Here is a 17,433-nt window from a genome sequence, read left to right as displayed (position 1 = left end):
CATCTCTCCAGCTCCCAGTATATGTGTATTATTAAGGGGCTGCAGAGAGGTGCCATAACATAAAGCTAGAAAAAATGAAAAAGAGAAAGGATCATAATGATATCTAATACTTTGTGTATTTATTTGAAAACATTTAAAGGATAGAGTAAAAAATTTTGAGGGTCACACAGAAACCAAAGCAATGGGGGATGGTGGGGTCATTTACTGATAGGACTGTCTTGGAAGAGTTGGTTTCTCAGGAAAACCACAGGTTTAGCGTCAGGCTTGTTCAGGTGAGAGCTCTCAGACATCAAAGCGAAGTGAGAATTGAGGACAGCGCACGCCTCCGGGCAAGAACTGAGGACAGCGCACGCCTTTTCAGGTATTAGAGAAAGAGCCTGGTGACTTTCCCCAGGCAGGGTACAGTCCAGTGGTCAGCGAGGTCTTTGTGACAAGCTCTTTTGTAACTGGAGTGGCACCGACAGCCAATCTTTCCTTCGGTAGGGAGCACTCAGGACAAGACTTATGCTCTCTGTTCTAGCATCTTCCCTAGGCCCGGTCAGAATCCTCCCCGAGGGTAAGGAAATGGACTGGAGGGAAGGGTTGAAGCTAGAAGATGACCGGCCGGGGGTAGGGGTGGGGGGTGGAGGGTAGGGTTGGGGGTGGGGTAGTGGAGGGTAGGGGTGGGGGTAGGGGTGGGAGGTGGAGGGTAGGGGTGGGGGTGGGGTGTGGAGGGTAGGGGTGGGGGTGGAAGATAGGGGTGGTGGGTAGGGGTGGGGGATGGGGTGGGGTGGAGGGTGGGGGGTGGGGGGTGAGGGGAGTGAGATGGTGGGGGGGGGTGAGGGGTAGTGGGCTGGGGGTGGTGGGAGCTGTGGAGGCCAGCATGAAGGGACGCTGGTACTGTGGCCTCAGCCCTATGTCCTTTCAGGTGGAGAAGCCAGCTGGCTGACCACCACATGAGCCATTGTCTGGGCAGACATGGGGCACTGCTGGGCTTTCTGGGGGCTCGTCTTGTGGCTGACGGCTTCCTACCTGGATCTGACACACGAATCGGCACCCCAGCAGGAATGGGCACACACGGGACCACAGCACTGTAACTGCCTGTCCTTCCTACTTGGGGAGCATGGCTGCCCTTCACGGACTCCCAACTGTTCCACCTGCCACCACACAGCTGGAGAATGGAAGTGGATTGAGGCATATTATGAGAAGACCATGGGGTACTTGAGGAGGACAAAGGCTCTCTGGTGGCTGGTCAGTGGTCAGCACTGGGCCCTGCACCATTCACTGCACTCCCCAGGCCTCCTTGTCCATCTCCCATCCTCTGGCCCAAACCCTATCTCTTGGCTGCATCTCCCCTCTCCAACCTTGGCTCCTGGTCTCACCCATCCTGCAGCCCTTCTCCTCCAGAACTGATGGCTGGTGCCAGACAGACCCCACCTCTTCTTTGTGCTGTTGCCAGGGCATCAACTCAGTGAGCGAGTTTGGAAAAGCGTGGAAGAAGTCATCAGGAGTGATTTCTAGGCCCCTCCTGCACCATTTTGATTTCTACTGTGTGCCCTGTGCCATGCTAGGGAACTCTGGCCTCAGCAATACCAAACAGTTCTACATGGCTTTCAGGTGGGTACTGAGGAGACGGCAGCTGGGCCGAGGTCAGGCTTGCCCCAGGTTCTGTCAGTTTTTGCCATTGTTACCAGGATGAGTCAGGCCTTTGCCCACAGCGCTGAGACAGAGACGAGGAGCCAAACCATGGGACCCTTCACCTGTCCTAGGAATGCCAGTCACCAGGGTTACCGGAGGCAGCAGTGGTTACTGCGGCTTGCTGATCTGGTGTCCCGAGTGCCAAGGTAATGGAGATTGCCGGACATTTTCAACGGGACGTTCTCCTTGGGATGATGGGAGGAATGCTGGGGAGCCTGCGCTGCCTTGCCAGGGGCCTCTGAGGAATTTTCTCAGGTCTCAGCTTTCTAGAATGTCACCATCTCCAATTCTTCTGTAGATTTTGGAAGATGGTCTGATTCCCTAGCGGCACCAGACAGTAAAGGCAAGGTAAGGAGAAAGATGTGGCCCCATTTGCTGTGGGTAAGGACTAAGGCTAGTCCAGGCACTATAACAACCAGCTGGCTAAGCAGGGGGAGCGGCCAATACTGGAGTTCAGTTTGGTCTGCGTGGTCAGCACAGACTCACCGCACACCTGGGATCTGTGGCTACACTCATTCCTTACTCCTCCCTGCCTTCTGCCCTCCTTTTCTGTACTTTATTATTTTCTTAAAATTATTTTATAGCTGGGAGTGGTGGCGCATGCCTTTAATCCCAGTACTCGGGTCGCAGAGGCAGGCGGATTGCTGTGAATTTGAGGCCAGCCTGGTCTACAAAGTGAGTCCAGGGCAGCCAAGGCTACACAGAGAAACCCTTTCTCAAAAAAAAAAAATTAGTTTATGTGCATGAGTTTTTTGACTGCATGTATGCATGTATACCATGTTCATGCCTGGTGCCCTCAGAGGTCAGAAGAGGGGTTTGATTCCTTGGAAATGGAGTTAAGGATGGTTCTGACCCAATGCTTTTAACCAGTGAGCCATCTCTACAGCCCTATGCAGTTCCCTAATATTCTAGCCGCCTTCTGCCCTTTCTTTCTTTCTTTCTTTCTTTTCCTTCTGCCCTTTCTTTCGCTTCCTCTCTCTCTTCGTTTTTTGTTTTGTTTTGTTTTTGAGACAGGGTTTCTCTGTGTAGCCCTGGCTGTCCTGGACTCACTTTGTAGACCAGGCTGACCTCAAACTCACAGCTATCTGCCTGCCTCTGCCTCCCGAGTGCTGGGATTAAAGGCGTGCGCCACCATCGCCCAGCTGCCTTTGTCTTTTACAAGCCCTCCCCTCTGTCTGGAATCCCCTTCCCAGAGGGTAAAAGGGATCACATCAGCTAGTTGATGCTCTTTTTGAGGTCAGGGGGAGTCCAAGTGTTTATCATGTCACCCCTGCTGAGTCTGTCTTCCCCAGAGAATGGAAGCTACTCTCTCCCAGGTCTAGCAACACCCTGGCACGAGATGATGAGAGGGGACCATGGGCGAGAGGACAGGACTTTGGCAGCTGACACGCACATCCCTCCCTTATGCTAGGCCACTCTGGATTTGGATCAGAACAGGAAACAAAGTGTCCTATTAACCAACAGAATAATAATCAGACCGAAGGCCCCAGAAGGACCTGTGCACATGGATGAGGAAAGCAGATATGGACATTGCTTTTCAGCTAAGATGGGCAGACAAGACCACTGTCCATAAGCCACAACCAGCTGAGGCCCGAATGCTGGAGCTTTAGGATCACAACAGCCACGTACTGTGAAGATACTCGTGGGTAAAGATAAAAGGAAAATGGTGGAAGATCAGTCTGGTACTGAATAAAATCTTGGTCTGGTCATCTTATCTACAAGCACAGTGTCTGGGGAGGAAGAGTCAGTTCCTGTCTCTGCCTTCTGATGACTGGCATTACAGGTGTGCACTTCCTTGCCCAATGTTGTATAGTATTTTCCTATAAGACAAAAACCTTTCATTTTGGAAGACACAGGAGAGAAGCTGGACACAGTGGCGCAGGCCTGCAATCCCAGGACTAGGGGAGGCAGAGGTAGGTGATCTATTTCAATTCAAGGCCAGCCTGGTCTACAAAGTGAGTCCAGGACAGCCAGGGATACACAGAGAAACCCTGTCTTGAAAAACAACACAACAGGCTGGAGAGATGGCTCAGAGGTTAAGAGCACTGCCTGCTCGTCCAAAGGTCCTGAGTTCAATTCCCAGCAACCACATGGTGGCTCACAACCATCCATAATGAAATCGGGTACCTTCTTCTGGTGTGCAGGCAAAACATTGTATACATAATAAAAAAAAAAAGCAAAACAACAAAAAGACACAGGAGGATGTAAGGGAAGGTAAAAATTCCACCCTTCCGGGAGGCTCCCCACATGGACAACTCAAAAGCTTCAGGATGTCCCAGAAATTGAGCAGATTCACAAGACCCTTCACCTTGTAAGTACATAAGCACCGAGGCCTGCAGAGATCCACTCCCGGACAAGCCCAGCTGCCTGCAAAGAGGCAGAGACCAATTGAACTGCCTGGAAAAGACTCTGTCATAGGGGAGGGGAATAATGGGAAAATGGGGGGGGGGGGAATGGGAGGATACAAGGGATGGGATAAACATTGAGATGTAACAAGAATAAATTAATAAAAAAAAAAAAAAAAGACTGCAACCTATGGAGCTGTCTGTAAGTTGTGTAGTGATCTGTAGTTTCCAGCATTAGTCAGGTGTGGTTGTGCACGCCTTTAATCCCAGCACTCAGGCAGATCTCTGAGTTTGAGGCCAGCCTGGTCTACAAGGCAAGTTCCAGGACAGCCAAGGCTACACAGAGAAACCTTGGCTTGAAAACCACACGTGCAGAAAAAAGTTTCCAGCATTTGTGAGTGTCACCTATTGTGGGGCGGGCTTTTGGTCACGCAGCTGTCTTGGGTCATTTCTACTCCTGTAAGTATCCTTTGCCGATACTCCTATAAATAACCCCAATAAAATCATTTGTTCACTGTGGTTTTTTTGTTTTTTTTAAGACAGGGTTTCTCTGTGTAACAACTCTGGCTGTCCTGGAACTCACTGTGTAGACCAGGCTGGCCTTGAACTCACAGAGATCCACCTGCCTCTGCCTCCCAAGTGCTGGATTTGTTCACCTTATTTCTTACACTGAGCAGCATGAACAAACACGTTAGTTTCATTGTTTTCAGAGGGGATTCTTCAGTACAGGGAACTAGAAGAAAATGCACATACTAAAAGACGAAACAGGACACTAATACATGCAATATATGTGTGGACATATGGACATACACACATACACTTAACTGTCAAAAAACAAAGTTCACGAATAAATGCACAGCACGCTCAGATCAAGCATAGGACCCTGGGAACAAGAACACGGCTTTCAGGGATAGTGACATGGCTTGATGGCAGAACTCCTACTTAGCATCCCTGGTGTCTTGGGTTCTATCCCCAACACTGGAGGAAAAAAAAGAAAAGAAAAAAGGGGGGAGGGGAAAAAGAGGGGCACTGCTGTTTTTAGTCATTGAGGAAGTCACCAACAATGGTCTTAGGCCTGTGAGTTCCAGTCTACACCTACCAGGCCCTTTCTGTGACAGGTTTGGCCAGTGAACGCTGACTGGCTTGACACATGTTGCACTTAGGGGCCAGAGTCACTTCCAGTTGACGTGCCCAGGGAGGACACCCGAGGATGTTCAGGCAGACACCCATGTGTTATGGGAACAAAGCCAGATGGAGTTCTCAAATCAAGACTTTGACTTTAGCCAAAGGTTAAAGAGCTTGATTTCAGGAAAGAACGCGGCTGGCTGCTTACTGTCTGGGTTAGGTCTGCCATAATCCAGCCTCTAGCCTCGGTCCCATCCTTTGCCACAGATAGCCCAGTTCCTCACCGGTGTGCTTAGCAGTGCTCACAACTCGTCCATCCCTCAAGGATTAGTGGGTGACCCCCATGCTCTGTGGTGCTTCTGTCTCTAACTTGTTAATGTGTTACTTGGCTCTGTTTTGTTTACAGTGTACATACACGCATGTATGTGCTACCATGCAACTGTTGAGGTCGGAGGGCAACTTATTCTCCTATCTTGTGGGACCAGGGGATAGAACTCAGGTTGTCAGGCTTGGCATCAAGTGCCTTTACCTGCTGAGCCATTTCACTAGACTTGCTACATGGTTCTTATCAGTCACACTTCAGGCTAGCCTAGGATTTTTCCTTTTTTCCTTGGTGTTTTGAGACAGGGTTTTGCTGTGTAGCTCTGGCTGTCCTGGAACTCTGTGTAGACCAGGCTGGCCTCGAACTCACAGAGGTCCACCTGCCTCTGCCTCCCTGAGTGCTGGGTTTAAAGGGGTATGCCACCACTGCCCAGCTAGATAACACATTGTGCAGTGTGTTCGTGCCACCTTACAAGAATCAGGAGAAAATCTTCCTTAATTCCATGATGTCCTCCTTCTGTCCATCTACATGAGTGGAGACAGCAGCCGAGGACTAATGCAAAGACATAGGATTTATTGTTGAGGGGGAAGGTGAGGGAGACACTGAAGAATAGTAGTGGACGCTCCCTGTACTTGATGCATCCAGGATGCTCCTGCCCAGGACAGATTACCCACATGCTCTTGGTACCAAGTGAGTCTTCAGGCACAGTGTAGACTGTGGTTGCTTCGTGGGGTGGAAAGACAACAGATGCCCCAAATTTAGGGCAAGGCACTTCTTGGGTAACAGTGGGTTAGCAAGCAAATGTGATTTGCTTCAATCCCACGTGAGCTGGGGCCATCTCCAGCCTAGAGGGGTTCCATTTTCTTCCTGGGACTGTCAGTTGACCTGGGTCTCCCAGGTTGGGTAACAGCTAAATCTTGCCTTTGGCAAGCCTGTAGCTGGGGGCTGTGAGCCCCTCTGCAGTCATCCGAGGTGTGTCACCTAGCTATGGCTGCTACCTGGGGGTATTTTGAGTACTGTCCAGACTAGGCCGTAGCAGGACTGGCCCTGTGGATGTCAGACTCTGACTCAGGGACTCATCCAGCTTTCGAGTCTCAGCCTCCAGAACAGTGGCCTCGGGGGCCTGGGCCACTGCGAGGAGGGAGTGAGATAGGCTGTGGTGCAGGCCTGCTAGCTCACGGCTGGTCTGCACTGATCTCGCGATGTAGTCCTGCCTCTGCTTTCGCTCCAAGGCCAGCTGGGCTCGCAGCAGGGTTACCTGGTAGACAGGAAAAGCAAGCAGAATAGCAGTTGAGAGCTCTGAAGCTATCCCAGCCCTTCTGCTCTGTGCTCTCATGGCTGTGGCTCCACACTGGGATCAACTCTGCTACATCTATAAATCTCCAAATCAGGCTCTAGGGCTGGGAGAAGGGCCCCATGGACGCCAAATCCTGTTATTCTCGATGCTGGCTTCACAGTTATGATGGTTTAATGGTCAACTTAGCAGTCTAGAGTCGCTTGGGAAGACTCTGAGAGAGAGAGACAGAGAGAGAGAGAGAGAGAGAGAGAGAGAGAGAGAGAGAGAGAGAGAGCGCACGAGAGCGAGAGCACGCATCTACAACAGTTCCCTGTGGGCATGTCTCTGAGGGATTGTCTTGTCTACATAAACTGTGAAGACCCAGCGCATGCAGGTGGCACCATCCCTTGGCTTTGGGCTGTGGCCTGTAGTGAACGAGCAGTAGTCATGGATGCATGCACTCTCCCTCAGCTGCAGACTGGATGTGACAGCTGCTTTAAGTTCCTGCAGCCTTGACTTCCCTGCTACGATGTACTGTGACCTGAAACTGTGAGCTAAAATAAGCCCTTTTCTCTTCTACATTGCTTTTGTCAGGAGATAATTATATATTTTATTTTATTTTTGATTATTTTGATAAATAGATACGTCTGTGCACAACCACAATCCTGTCAAGACACAGAGCATTTTAGTCATGGTAAAAGTCCCTAACTGAGCCGGGCGTGATGGATGGCACACACCTTTACTCCCAGCACTCAGGAGGCAGAGGCAGGTGGATCTCTGTGAGTTCAAGGCCAGCCTGGTCTATAAAGTAAGTCCAGGACAGCCAAGGCTACACAGAGAAACCCTGTCTTGAAAAATAAAAACAAAAACAAAACAAAACAAAAAAAGGTCCTAACTGTACCTTTTGGAAGGAGACATTCCAACTTAACTAGAACCCTGTGAGGCCCAGGCATCACTATTTTTTCATAGCTCCTCCCCAGGGTGGCTCTAAAGCCCAGCTGAGGTTGAGAATCATCTATGAAACTTTCCATTCCTCAGATGGGAACTGAGAGATGAGCAGACAGTGAAGTGACTGGAGTATCAGGACTGTCCAGAACTAGGGGAGGTAGAGCAGTTGAGAGCAGATGTAAGGGGGACACAATGAAAAAGAAAATCCCAGGGCCTTTCTGTCTCAGGCTGAGTGAGGGATTGCTTCAAATAAATTTAACAAAATAAAAAGCAACAGCCAAAGTGCGAGAGCCAGCCCTGCCAGTAGTAACTACTGATTTCTGAAAGACGCTCAGAAGTCAAATTGGAGACTTCTCAACACACCTAGGCAGAGGGGAATGGGGAGGGGGAAGGGAGGAAGGTGGGAGGAGGAGGAGCAGGAGAAAGAGGGTGGGGCCTATAGCTGAGACACAGGAGGCAGCTTGCTGGAGCTGTGTCTGGGTCCCTCTGCCTCTGCTGTTGAAAGTCCTGCCTGGGGGCTGGAGAGATGGCTCAGAGGTTAAGCGCACTGTCTGTTCTTCCAAAGGTCCTGAGTTCAATTCCCAGCAACCACATGGTGGCTCACAACCATCTACAGTGAGAGTTGGTGTCCTGGTGTGCGGGCAGACATGTGGGCAGAATATGTATAAATAATAAATAAATCTTAAATCCTGCAGCGGGGGAGAGGCCAGCCAGTGCTTCCTGCTCCATTCTGCTCTAGACTCCTGCTGCTTCTGGCCCTTTGTGAGGATGAATGGGGTGCGCCATTTGCCTCCTGTGAAGATGAACGTTCTCTGAATACCAGAGCTACGGCGAGGCTGGAAATGCACGGGGCCAAGTACACAGTGAACATGGAACCTCGTTGCCTGAGTACAGTGAGAGGGAAAAGGGAAGAGAAGATGGAACCTTCCAGAACATACCTCTCTCTGAAGCTCAACCACATGCATGCTGTCCGAAGAACCCCTCTGACCTCTTCCATCCTACGGAAAACAAACATGGATCCCATAAGATTGGGCTGCCCTGCTCTGGATCCTGCAGCTCGCTAGGATTCCAGGGGTTCTAGCTGCTGAGCAGGCAGTGCTGTGCTCTTCATCCCACTTCTGAGGGTGTAGGCAACATCTGGAGGCCCACAAGTACCTGACCTCAGACTGACACTCCATGGGTATGGTTTCAGGGCTGGGGGAGGCCCAGGAGGGCCCACCACAGCAGCACAGAGGGCAGCAACCTCTGTGAGGAACGTTTTTATTTAACGTAATGGTTCATTATGGATCTGTTTTGGGGCGGCCTTGGGAAACAGTCATGAGGGAAATGGGTGAAGCTGGAGATGTTCAGAACCAGGGAGATGTCAAGAACCCCAACTCTGTACACCCAGCAGTAAGGGCACCAAGAGAGCTGCGAAGCTCACATCAAAAGCCAAGACCTGGGAAGCAGAACATAAGCCCTGGATGCCAGCGATTCTGCCTGAATCAGGGTGAGCCTGAGTGAGGCGCCTGCCTCAGTGGGCCTGAACTCCTAAGAATGCAGGCCCACAGCCTCGCATGGTGGCGCACTCCTGTAATCCCATCCTAGTCTATAAAGCAAGTCCAGGACAGCCAAGGCTACACAGAGAAACCCTGTTTTGAAAAATATTTTAAAAAGAGAAAAAGAAGGGGGGAGGGAATGCAGGCTCACTATCATCAATACACACTTACCTACTGATGTTAGACCTCCTTCCGAGGCAGAATCAAGCCAGGAGGGGTTTTCTAGATCAGCTAGAGTGGCCGTCTCTAAATCTAAGAGTGGCCTGGGATCTGCACTACAGAGAACTGAGTTAAGTCGAGGAAGAAAGAGGAAAGGAGAAAACCAGGTGAACCTGCTGTACGGGGGATAAAGTCACAGCTTCTCTGGTCTCCAGCGACGCTGCCCGGGATGCACGCATGGAGTCCCTCTTCAGCTTCCTCCGTTCTCGTTCCACCTGCCAACATGCCAGCGAGAAACCACACATGCGGGGGTGAGCACAGAGAGCTGGAAGCCACGGGAAGTAAGCAAGTAAGCGTGCTGGGCTGGGAGGGCGCACGGGAGAATGCAAGGAAGTGCTCCTGGCGCAGAGGAGGCAGGCCAGCTGTTAGGTCTTGGAAGCAGAGGCCAGCTCTGTGGGCTGTTCCAGCCCTGCTCCCTCATTTGGCAAGCAAGCGCCACAGACAAAGCATGGCTGTAATCTAAGAAAACTTTTTTTCTTTTTAAAGATTTATTTATTTATTTATTTTATGTATATTAGTACTCTGTCAGCAGGTACACCTGCAGGCCAGAAGAGGGCATCAGATGTCATTATAGATGGTTGTGGGCCACCATGTGGTTGCTGGGAATTAAACTTGGGACCTCTGGAAGAACAACCAGTGCTCTTAACTGCTGAGCCATCTCTCCAGCCCCCTAATAAAACTGTCTTAGAAACATGCATAGGAAGTGGAGATGCATCTCGGTGGGACCTGCAGAGGTATTTTAAGCCGGGCATGGTGGCGCACGCCTTTAATCCCAGCACTCAGGAGGCAGAGGCAGGTGGGTCACTGTGAATTCGAGGCCAGCCTGGTCTACAAACTGAGTCCAGGACAGCCAAGGCTACACAGAGAAACCCTGTCTCGAAAAACCAAAAAAAAAAAAAAAAAAAAAAAAAAAAGTGGCCATGCAAGTCCACTGGGCCCCATAGGGTAACTGTTGCAGGCAACATTTGATCCCAGTATGATCCCTGAGATTGTGAATTGTAAAAACTTAATAAAGTTAACCCTAGGTCAAGAGGCAGAGCAAGAAACCAGCTGACAGGGAGTAAAGAGCAGGAGGGACTTTGAGTTAAGAGGTATTTATCAGTGTGTAGAAACAGAAGGGGTCTTTAGCTCTTTAGCTCCTCAGCTCTTTGGCCTTTGAGCTAGCAAGCCTTTGGCCCTGGGTTTTTTTGGCCTTTTCTTCCCCGGGCTGTCAACTGAGGTAGTGAACCTTTTGGGCCTTTTCCATCATGGGGAAGAGAGCGGAGTAGGAAGGTCAGCTGGGTGCTTTCTCTGCCTCTCTGAGCTAGCAGGGTTTGGCTCCTAAGTCTTTATTGGTAAACTAGACCGATCTGGGATTTTCAACTACAACAACAGGAGCCCACAGGAGTTATTGACCTGCTCCAAGGTGGTCCGCAGCTGCATGTTGTGGCGCTGCAGTTTGCTCCGGTCAACTTCCAGCTGTGCCACTGCTTGCTGCAGACGCTCAAGCCTTTGTCTCCACTGTTCCTTCTCCTCCACTCCAGCCTGCAGGGGAGACCCATGATGCTCATCTGGGCAGCCCCACAGACACGGAGGGCACAGGGACCAATTTGGCAGTTTGGATTCAGAAAACCATTCCCAAAGGAGGGAACAAGGCGCCGGCAGGGCTCCTCCTGTGCCACCAGGCCCAGCTCACCTCTCCAGGCTGTATGCCCTGTTCAGCTTTGGGTCCCTCGTCTGTTCTGCTGGTTGAGTGTGGGTTGTGTGACTGTTTCTCTTCCAGAGCCTGTCTGCTGAGCACCAACTCCTCCTAGGGTACAGAGTAAGGGACAAACTCATGTCCAAAATTGTCTCATCCTTTGCCTTCTTCATAGTAAGCCATGCTTAAGAAGGGAGACAGAGCTGTGTGTGTGTGTGTGTGTGTGTGTGGTGTGTGGTTGGAAAAGCCAAGTGTTCGAGCCCTAAGCCCTAGTCAGATTGTCAGAGCCAGCCCACCCCATCCAGATGTCCGCCTTTGCATACGTTGAGGTCTCAGCCACTTTCAACTATACAGTGAACATAGTATCAGTTCTTTCTTTGAGGGTAGTGAAAAAAATGAAAATAATGGAACTTTGCAGATAAAAATGTTCAGAATATGTAAAGTGCTAAGTGGTAAAAAGAGCTCGCTGCTAGGCAGGTGGTGGTGGCACACGCCTTTTATCCCAGCACTCGGGAGGCAGAGGCAGGTGGGTCTCTGTGAGTTCGAGGCCAGCCTGGACTACAGAGCAAGTTCTGAGACAGCCAGAGTGGTTATACAGAGAAACCCTGTCTTGAAAAACAAAACAAAACAAACAAAACAAAAAAAAGGGGGGGGGGCTGGAGAGATGGCTCAGCGGTTAAGAGCACTGCCTGCTCTTCCAGAGGTCCTGAGTTCAATTCCCAGCATCCACACGGTGGTTCACAACCATCTGTAATGGAATCTGATACCCTCTTCTGGTGTGCATGAAAACAGAACACTCATATACATTAAATAAATAAATAAATCTTAAAAAAAAAGAAAGAAAGAAAGAAAGAGCTTGCTGCTTTCCCAGAGGACCCAAGTTTGGTTCCCAGCACCCACACAGCATGGCACAGCTGCCTCTAGCTGCAGCTCCAGGGAATCCAACACCCTCTCTGGCCTCCAAAGCATCTGCACACACGCGGCACACACTCACACAGACACGCACATACACATTACCAACAGTCAGGCAGTGGTGGTGCACGCCTTTCGTCCCAGCCAGGCCTGGCCTACAGAGTGAGTCCAGGACAGCCAGGGCTACCCAGAGAATCCCTGTCTCAACAAACAAACAAACAAACAAACAAAAACAACAAAAGGCCTAGCACCACGAAGAGCTGCCTGGAAAGGATGCTTCTGTAGTGTTTGGGGGCAGGTCCTAAAAGTGCCTCTGATCCTCACTATGCTGCTGAGAGAGCTCTCAGGAATTGCAGGCCAGGAAGATGGCTTGGTGGGTAAAGATGCTTGTCCCTGAGCCTGACGGCCTGTGCCCACACATGTGTCACAGCACACAGGTTCCCCTCACATGTTAAAGAGCACTGGCCACACACAGCCTCCGTTCTCTACACGCCCACTAGAACTGCAGACTTGGAAAGGGAAGGCTCAGCCAGGGTCACACAGCCAGGGAATTACAGAATCTATTTCAAATCCAGGAAGCCAACTCAAGATCTGTCTGTGTCTCCTTCTCCACACACTGCCCTTCCAGGACGGCAGAGCTCTGTGAGTCCCCGGAAGACGAGGCCGAGTTGTGTGTCTGAGGTCAGAGGATGGGGTTTTTGCTTTGGGGTTCAACAGATCAAAATACAGAATCAGTTTCCTTAGAAAAGTGGACTAAGACACCTTTAATCCCAGCACTCAGGAGGCAGAGGCAGGCGGATCGTTGGGAATTTGAGGCCAGCCTGGTCTACAAAGCAAGTCCTGGACAGCTAAGGCTACACAGAGAAACCCTGTCTTCAAAAAAAAAAAATAAAAAATAAATAAATAAGTAAATAAATAAATAAATAAATAGATAACTGGGGCTCAAGAGATGGCTCAGTGGTTAAGAGCACTGGCTGCTCTTCCAGAGGTCCTGAGTTCAATTCCCAGCAACCACATGGTGGCTCACAACCATCTGTAATGTGATCTGATGTCCTCTTCTGGCCTGCAGGTGCACATGCAGGCAGAACACCGTGTACATAGCAATAAATAAATAAATCTTGAAAAGAAAGAAAAGTGGATTGAGTTTGTCTTGGAGAAAGAAACGCTGTGTAAGCTCAGCAGTAACGCGGCTCTCCGCACTGCCCATCGCACAGTCTTGCACCCTTTACTATGGCTCCTCATGTTGTGCTGACCCCGCCATACAATTATTTCCACGGCTACTTCATAGATGTGATTTGCTACTGTTATGAATCATAACGTAAATATCTGAGGTTTCTGATGGTCCTGGGCAACCCCTGGGGAAGCATCATTGGAAACCCAGAGGGGCCACGACCCACAGGTTAAGAAGCATTGCTTATAATCAACCCGCTGGCTCTGGAGCTCCACATCCTTCCTGCCGGAGCCCTGGGGGCGCATCCCATCCATTCTCCACCCTCAGGGCCTCCACTGAGCCACCTGCTGGAGTGTCCCCTGGTGTCCCAGGTGCCCTGCTCCACTCCAAACCACGCTCATCGTCCTCAAGCCTGCTTTTTTAATCTCGGTAGGCAGAAAGCCTGGGGCTGCCTTTGTCCTTCCTGTAGTCGCACTTGCCACCCCCCCCCCCCCCCCCCCCCCCCCCCCCCCCCCCCCCCCCCGTCTCCACCTCTCCGTGGACTTCTGTCAGTCCCTTTCAGTCTTCCCAAGTCTGCTGTCGTTCCACATGCTGTCCTGAGAAGTTTCTCTGAACTTGCCCTAAATCTTCCATCCACTTCCCACTAGTGACCCTGTCCTTGAAGTCTTGAGTGGCATGGTTTCTCCTGCCCTCTGTCCTCTTGGCAACACCCCATGTCCCAGGTGACTTGAGCCTCCTTGCCAGGTCCTCTGGATGTCCCTTGTATATCCTCTGCTTTTCCCCAAGAAAGTCCCATCCACACTGAGCCTGGCTACCTTCCTACCTAAGCTTAAACAGCACATTTACCAGGAAGCCACTTGGCACCTACCCTCAGGAAGCAGGGTGTCTCTGAGGTAGCACAGCAGGCAAGGCCTTGAGCTCAGCTAACGAGCTCTGTCCCCTACTGCTCCTCCCCCACGGAGTGACTCACCTGAAGCCTCTGCTGTTCTGATTCCCGCTCTAGGACTGATGCCTGTAGGAAAATGGCGACCTCCTGCAGACTGCTGATGCTGGCCTTGCTCTGGGCCAGGGACAGTGCCAAGTCCTGAGCCTTCTCCCTCCATTCGATCTCCCTGGCCTCTGTCTGCCTCAGAGCATTCTGCAGTCTCTCCAACTCCTGCTGCACTGGGGACACTTGTGGAGACGGCTTCTCTCCTGGGGAGGCTCTGCGGCTTGGGGAAAAGGCCTCCAGAGTCTGCTGGGCCTCCCTCAGCCTCAGAATCTCTTCCTCCTTTTGGGCTACCGTCAGTTGTAGCTCCCTCAGGCTCTCAAGAAGGCTGCCCATGTCCTCTCCTCTCTCTCGCTCCTGACTGTGCTGCTCTGGGATCCTGTTTTCTGGACTCCTCTGGGCCGTGGCCTTCTCCAGCAGCTGCCTCAGCTCTTCTTCCTTTCGGGAAAGTTCCTGCTGGAGCTGCTGCACAGCCTCCTGGTGTCGCAGAGCCTGGGCCTGGATCTCACCTTCTCGAACCCTCAGGGCCTCCTCCAGCTGCCGGGCACGTGCCTGGCAGGTGTCCAGGGTAGCCTGCAAGGCGGTAGTGTTGGCCTCCAGAGTGCAGCTCAACTCAGCCTGCTCAAGCCGACTCTGCTCTTTCTCCTGCAGGGCAGCCTGGGCTTTGCTCAGGGCCTCCTGAAGAGCCTCCACCTGCTGGCGGGAATACTGGCTTTCTGCTCGTAGAGCTGCTAGCTCTTGTTCCTGTTCTGCGAGTGTGGCCTGGGCCTGCAGCCAGCTGTCCTGCAGGGACCTGGCTTCTGCCTCATGCTCCTGTGCCTGTTCGGTGCACCGCTGCTGAAGGGCCAGCACGGCCTTCTCGTGCTCCCGAGACTCAGTCCTTAGGTCTGCCAACACCTCCTCTAGGGCCCGCACTTGCCGCCCCTCTGCTGCCAGCTCTTCCTGGAGCCTTTGCCCCTGTACCCTGTGCTCTTCCAGCTCCCCTTGGCGCTCCTCCAGTGCCACCTGGGCCTGCTCCAGGGCAGCCTGCAGAGCGCTCGTCTTTTGCTGCCTGCTTTCCTCCTGGCCCCGGGCCTGTTGCTGCTCTTGCTGAAGGGCCTCCAGCTCTCGGTCCCTCTGTGCCAGCGCTCTCTGGGCCTCCTCCAGCTGACCCCGAAGCGCCTGCTCCCTCAGCTCCCCTTGGGCTCTGGCCTCCTGGAGGTGCTGCTGCAGGGTTGCTGTCTCCTGCTCTCGCTGGGTCAGGAGCAGGCTGGTCTCCCCCACCTTCCTGTGCAGGCCCTGGAGCTGCTGCCCCAGCTGGCCCGCATGCTCCTGAAGCTCCCGGATGCGCTCCTGCTGGCATTCTACCTCCTTCTCCTTGTCCCGCAGGATCAGTTTCAGGTGCTCCAGGCTCCCGCGCTGCGCTTTTCTTGGGCTCTGCCCATCGTCCGCCTGCTCGCGCAGCAGCTGCCGCGGCGAGGCCAGCTCCTGGGCGCGTCCTCTCAAGGAATGCTTGATCTGTTCCAGGTCCTCCTCCAGGATCTTGGTCTGCAGTGTCCTCTGATCTTCCAGAACCTGAACCCGCTCCTGCTGCAGCAGCAGCTCCTGGCCTTTCCTCTCCAGGTCCTGGGCCAGCTGCTCTTTCTGCTGCCGCAGATCCTCCATCTGCTGGCGCTGGACCCTGGCCTCCTGGCCCCTCTCCTGCAGCTCTCTGGCCAGCCGGGTGCTGTGGTCCTCCAGCTCGCGGAGCTGGCTGCTTTGTGCCTGCAGCTCCTGGCTCCTTTCTTCTAGGTCCAGTGTGAGGTGGGTCAGCGCCACCCTCTGCAGCTCCCTCTGGCCCTCCAGCTCCTCGATCACCTGCTGCTGGCCCTCCACCTTGTGACGGCTTTCCTCCAGTTCCAGGGCCAGGCACTCCAGTGTCACCAGCTGCTTTTCCAGGTCCTGAATCTGTCCCCTCTGGGACTCAATCACTTGAGCCTTCTTCTCGAGCTCCATTAGCTGATGCTCCAAGACACTGCCCTGATTCTCCCGGTCCTTCTGCAGCTCTCTGATCTGGTCCTGCAGCACGCTCAGCCTCTGCTCACGCTCCTGCAAGGCCATGGGCAGGTGCTCCAACACGGCCCTGCACTGCTCCAGCTCCTCAATCTGTTCTTGCTGCAGGTCTACCTCCTGGCTCCGCTTCTTCAGGTCCAGGGAGAGCAGCTCCAGGGCGGCCTTCTGCATTTCCCGCTGCTTCTCCAGTTCCTGAACCTCAGCCCGCAACGTCTCCACCTCCCGCTCTCTGTTAGCCAGGGTGTGGGCCAGCGCGGCCAGATTCTCCTGCAGAGCTTTCCCCTGGGCCACCTTCAGCTCGCCCTGCTCCTGCAAAGCCTGGGCTCGCTCCCGCTCACTCTCTATTGCCTCGTTTTTCAGTTTCAGCGCAGAGCGAGCCATGCGCAAATCTTCTTCCAGGACGCTGGCTGCACTCGCCTGAGCCTGAGCTTCGGCCACACTTGCTCGTAGTTGTTCAATCTGGGCTGACAGCTTCTCTTTGGATGCCTGAAGCAACTCTCGATCATTCTGGAAACAAGAGGCAAAGTACCTTTAGACAAAATCACTTGCTTCTTTTTATCTTTTTCTTTTTTAATTTTAATAAATAATTTATTGAATTACATCCCTATTGTTCCCTCCTTCCTCCTTCACCCTGTTCCCTTCCACTAGGTCTGTGACAGAAGGGGACCTCCTCCCTCTTTTTGTTTTCCAATACAGGGTGCAGCCCTGGCTGTCCTGGAACCTGCTCTGTGGACCAGGCTGGCCGTGAGCTCAGCTCTGCCTGCCTCTGCCTCCTGAGTGCGTGCACCACCATCGCAGGGTCAGGGTTATTTTCTTGATACTGTCACTCCAACACTGGCTTCTTATTTTATGGCACCAGCAGTGACCAGGCCTTAACAAGGACTAAAGTGATGTATTCCACTTAAGGTGACGCTATAAAAGTGTGTTCCACTGGGCGTGGTGACATAGGCCGTTAAGCCCAGTACTCAGGAGGTAGAGGCAGGCAGATCTCTGTGGGTTCAATGTAGGAGAGATAAACATGTGTTTGTGTTGACCCCAAGTGTGGGGTGGGGAACAGACTAGTGAGAGAGCGGCATGTTTATCCCCTTAGAAGTCGAACCACTTCGTGGGGGATCCTAATAGAGGCTCTGAGAGGAGCTATATATGAGCCCAAACCAAGAGGCTTGAGAGAGAGGACTTGGGATTGTTTTGGCTGTTCATCCC

At 52.3% G+C, this 17,433-nt stretch overlaps 2 protein-coding genes across 2 annotated transcripts in view; one reads left to right on the top strand and one right to left on the bottom strand.

Moving 5' to 3' along the window:
- The first annotated feature begins 850 nt into the window (after positions 1-850).
- Positions 851-3,063, top strand: C4H20orf173 (chromosome 4 C20orf173 homolog). Its single transcript, XM_051144832.1, has 4 exons — positions 851-1,230; positions 1,439-1,596; positions 1,674-1,823; positions 2,970-3,063. Exons 1-4 carry the CDS (start codon positions 958-960, stop codon positions 3,061-3,063), a joined length of 675 nt encoding a protein of 224 aa, XP_051000789.1. The 5' UTR covers positions 851-957.
- A 3,025-nt stretch (positions 3,064-6,088) lies between these two features.
- Positions 6,089-17,433, bottom strand: part of Cep250 (centrosomal protein 250) — a 46,646-nt gene continuing 35,301 nt past the window's right edge. Inside the window, exons 28-33 of the mRNA XM_051143611.1 lie at positions 14,182-16,737; positions 11,126-11,239; positions 10,846-10,995; positions 9,564-9,665; positions 8,632-8,691; positions 6,089-6,727 (exon numbers count right to left, since the gene is read on the bottom strand). Of these exons, the coding sequence (XP_050999568.1) occupies positions 6,464-6,727; positions 8,632-8,691; positions 9,564-9,665; positions 10,846-10,995; positions 11,126-11,239; positions 14,182-16,737 (3,246 nt within the window). The 3' untranslated portion in view covers positions 6,089-6,463. The remainder of the gene's footprint in view (positions 6,728-8,631; positions 8,692-9,563; positions 9,666-10,845; positions 10,996-11,125; positions 11,240-14,181; positions 16,738-17,433) is intronic.

This window comes from Acomys russatus, chromosome 4 (genome assembly GCF_903995435.1).
Source record: "Acomys russatus chromosome 4, mAcoRus1.1, whole genome shotgun sequence".
NCBI lineage: Eukaryota > Metazoa > Chordata > Mammalia > Rodentia > Muridae > Acomys > Acomys russatus.
Note: the sequence above shows the minus strand (reverse complement) of the source record. Positions and strands in the feature narration are given on the sequence as shown.

What these genes read in the sequence shown, in the direction of transcription:
- C4H20orf173 (XM_051144832.1), top strand. Translation starts at nt 958, where the DNA reads ATGGGGCACTGCTGGGCTTTCTGGGGGCTCGTCTTGTGGCTGACGGCT. An exon ending in CAAAGGCTCTCTGGTGGCTG is followed by an intron (nt 1,231 to 1,438) that starts GTCAGTGGTCAG and finishes TGCTGTTGCCAG; the next exon opens with GGCATCAACTCAGTGAGCGA. An exon ending in CAGTTCTACATGGCTTTCAG is followed by an intron (nt 1,597 to 1,673) that starts GTGGGTACTGAG and finishes CATTGTTACCAG; the next exon opens with GATGAGTCAGGCCTTTGCCC.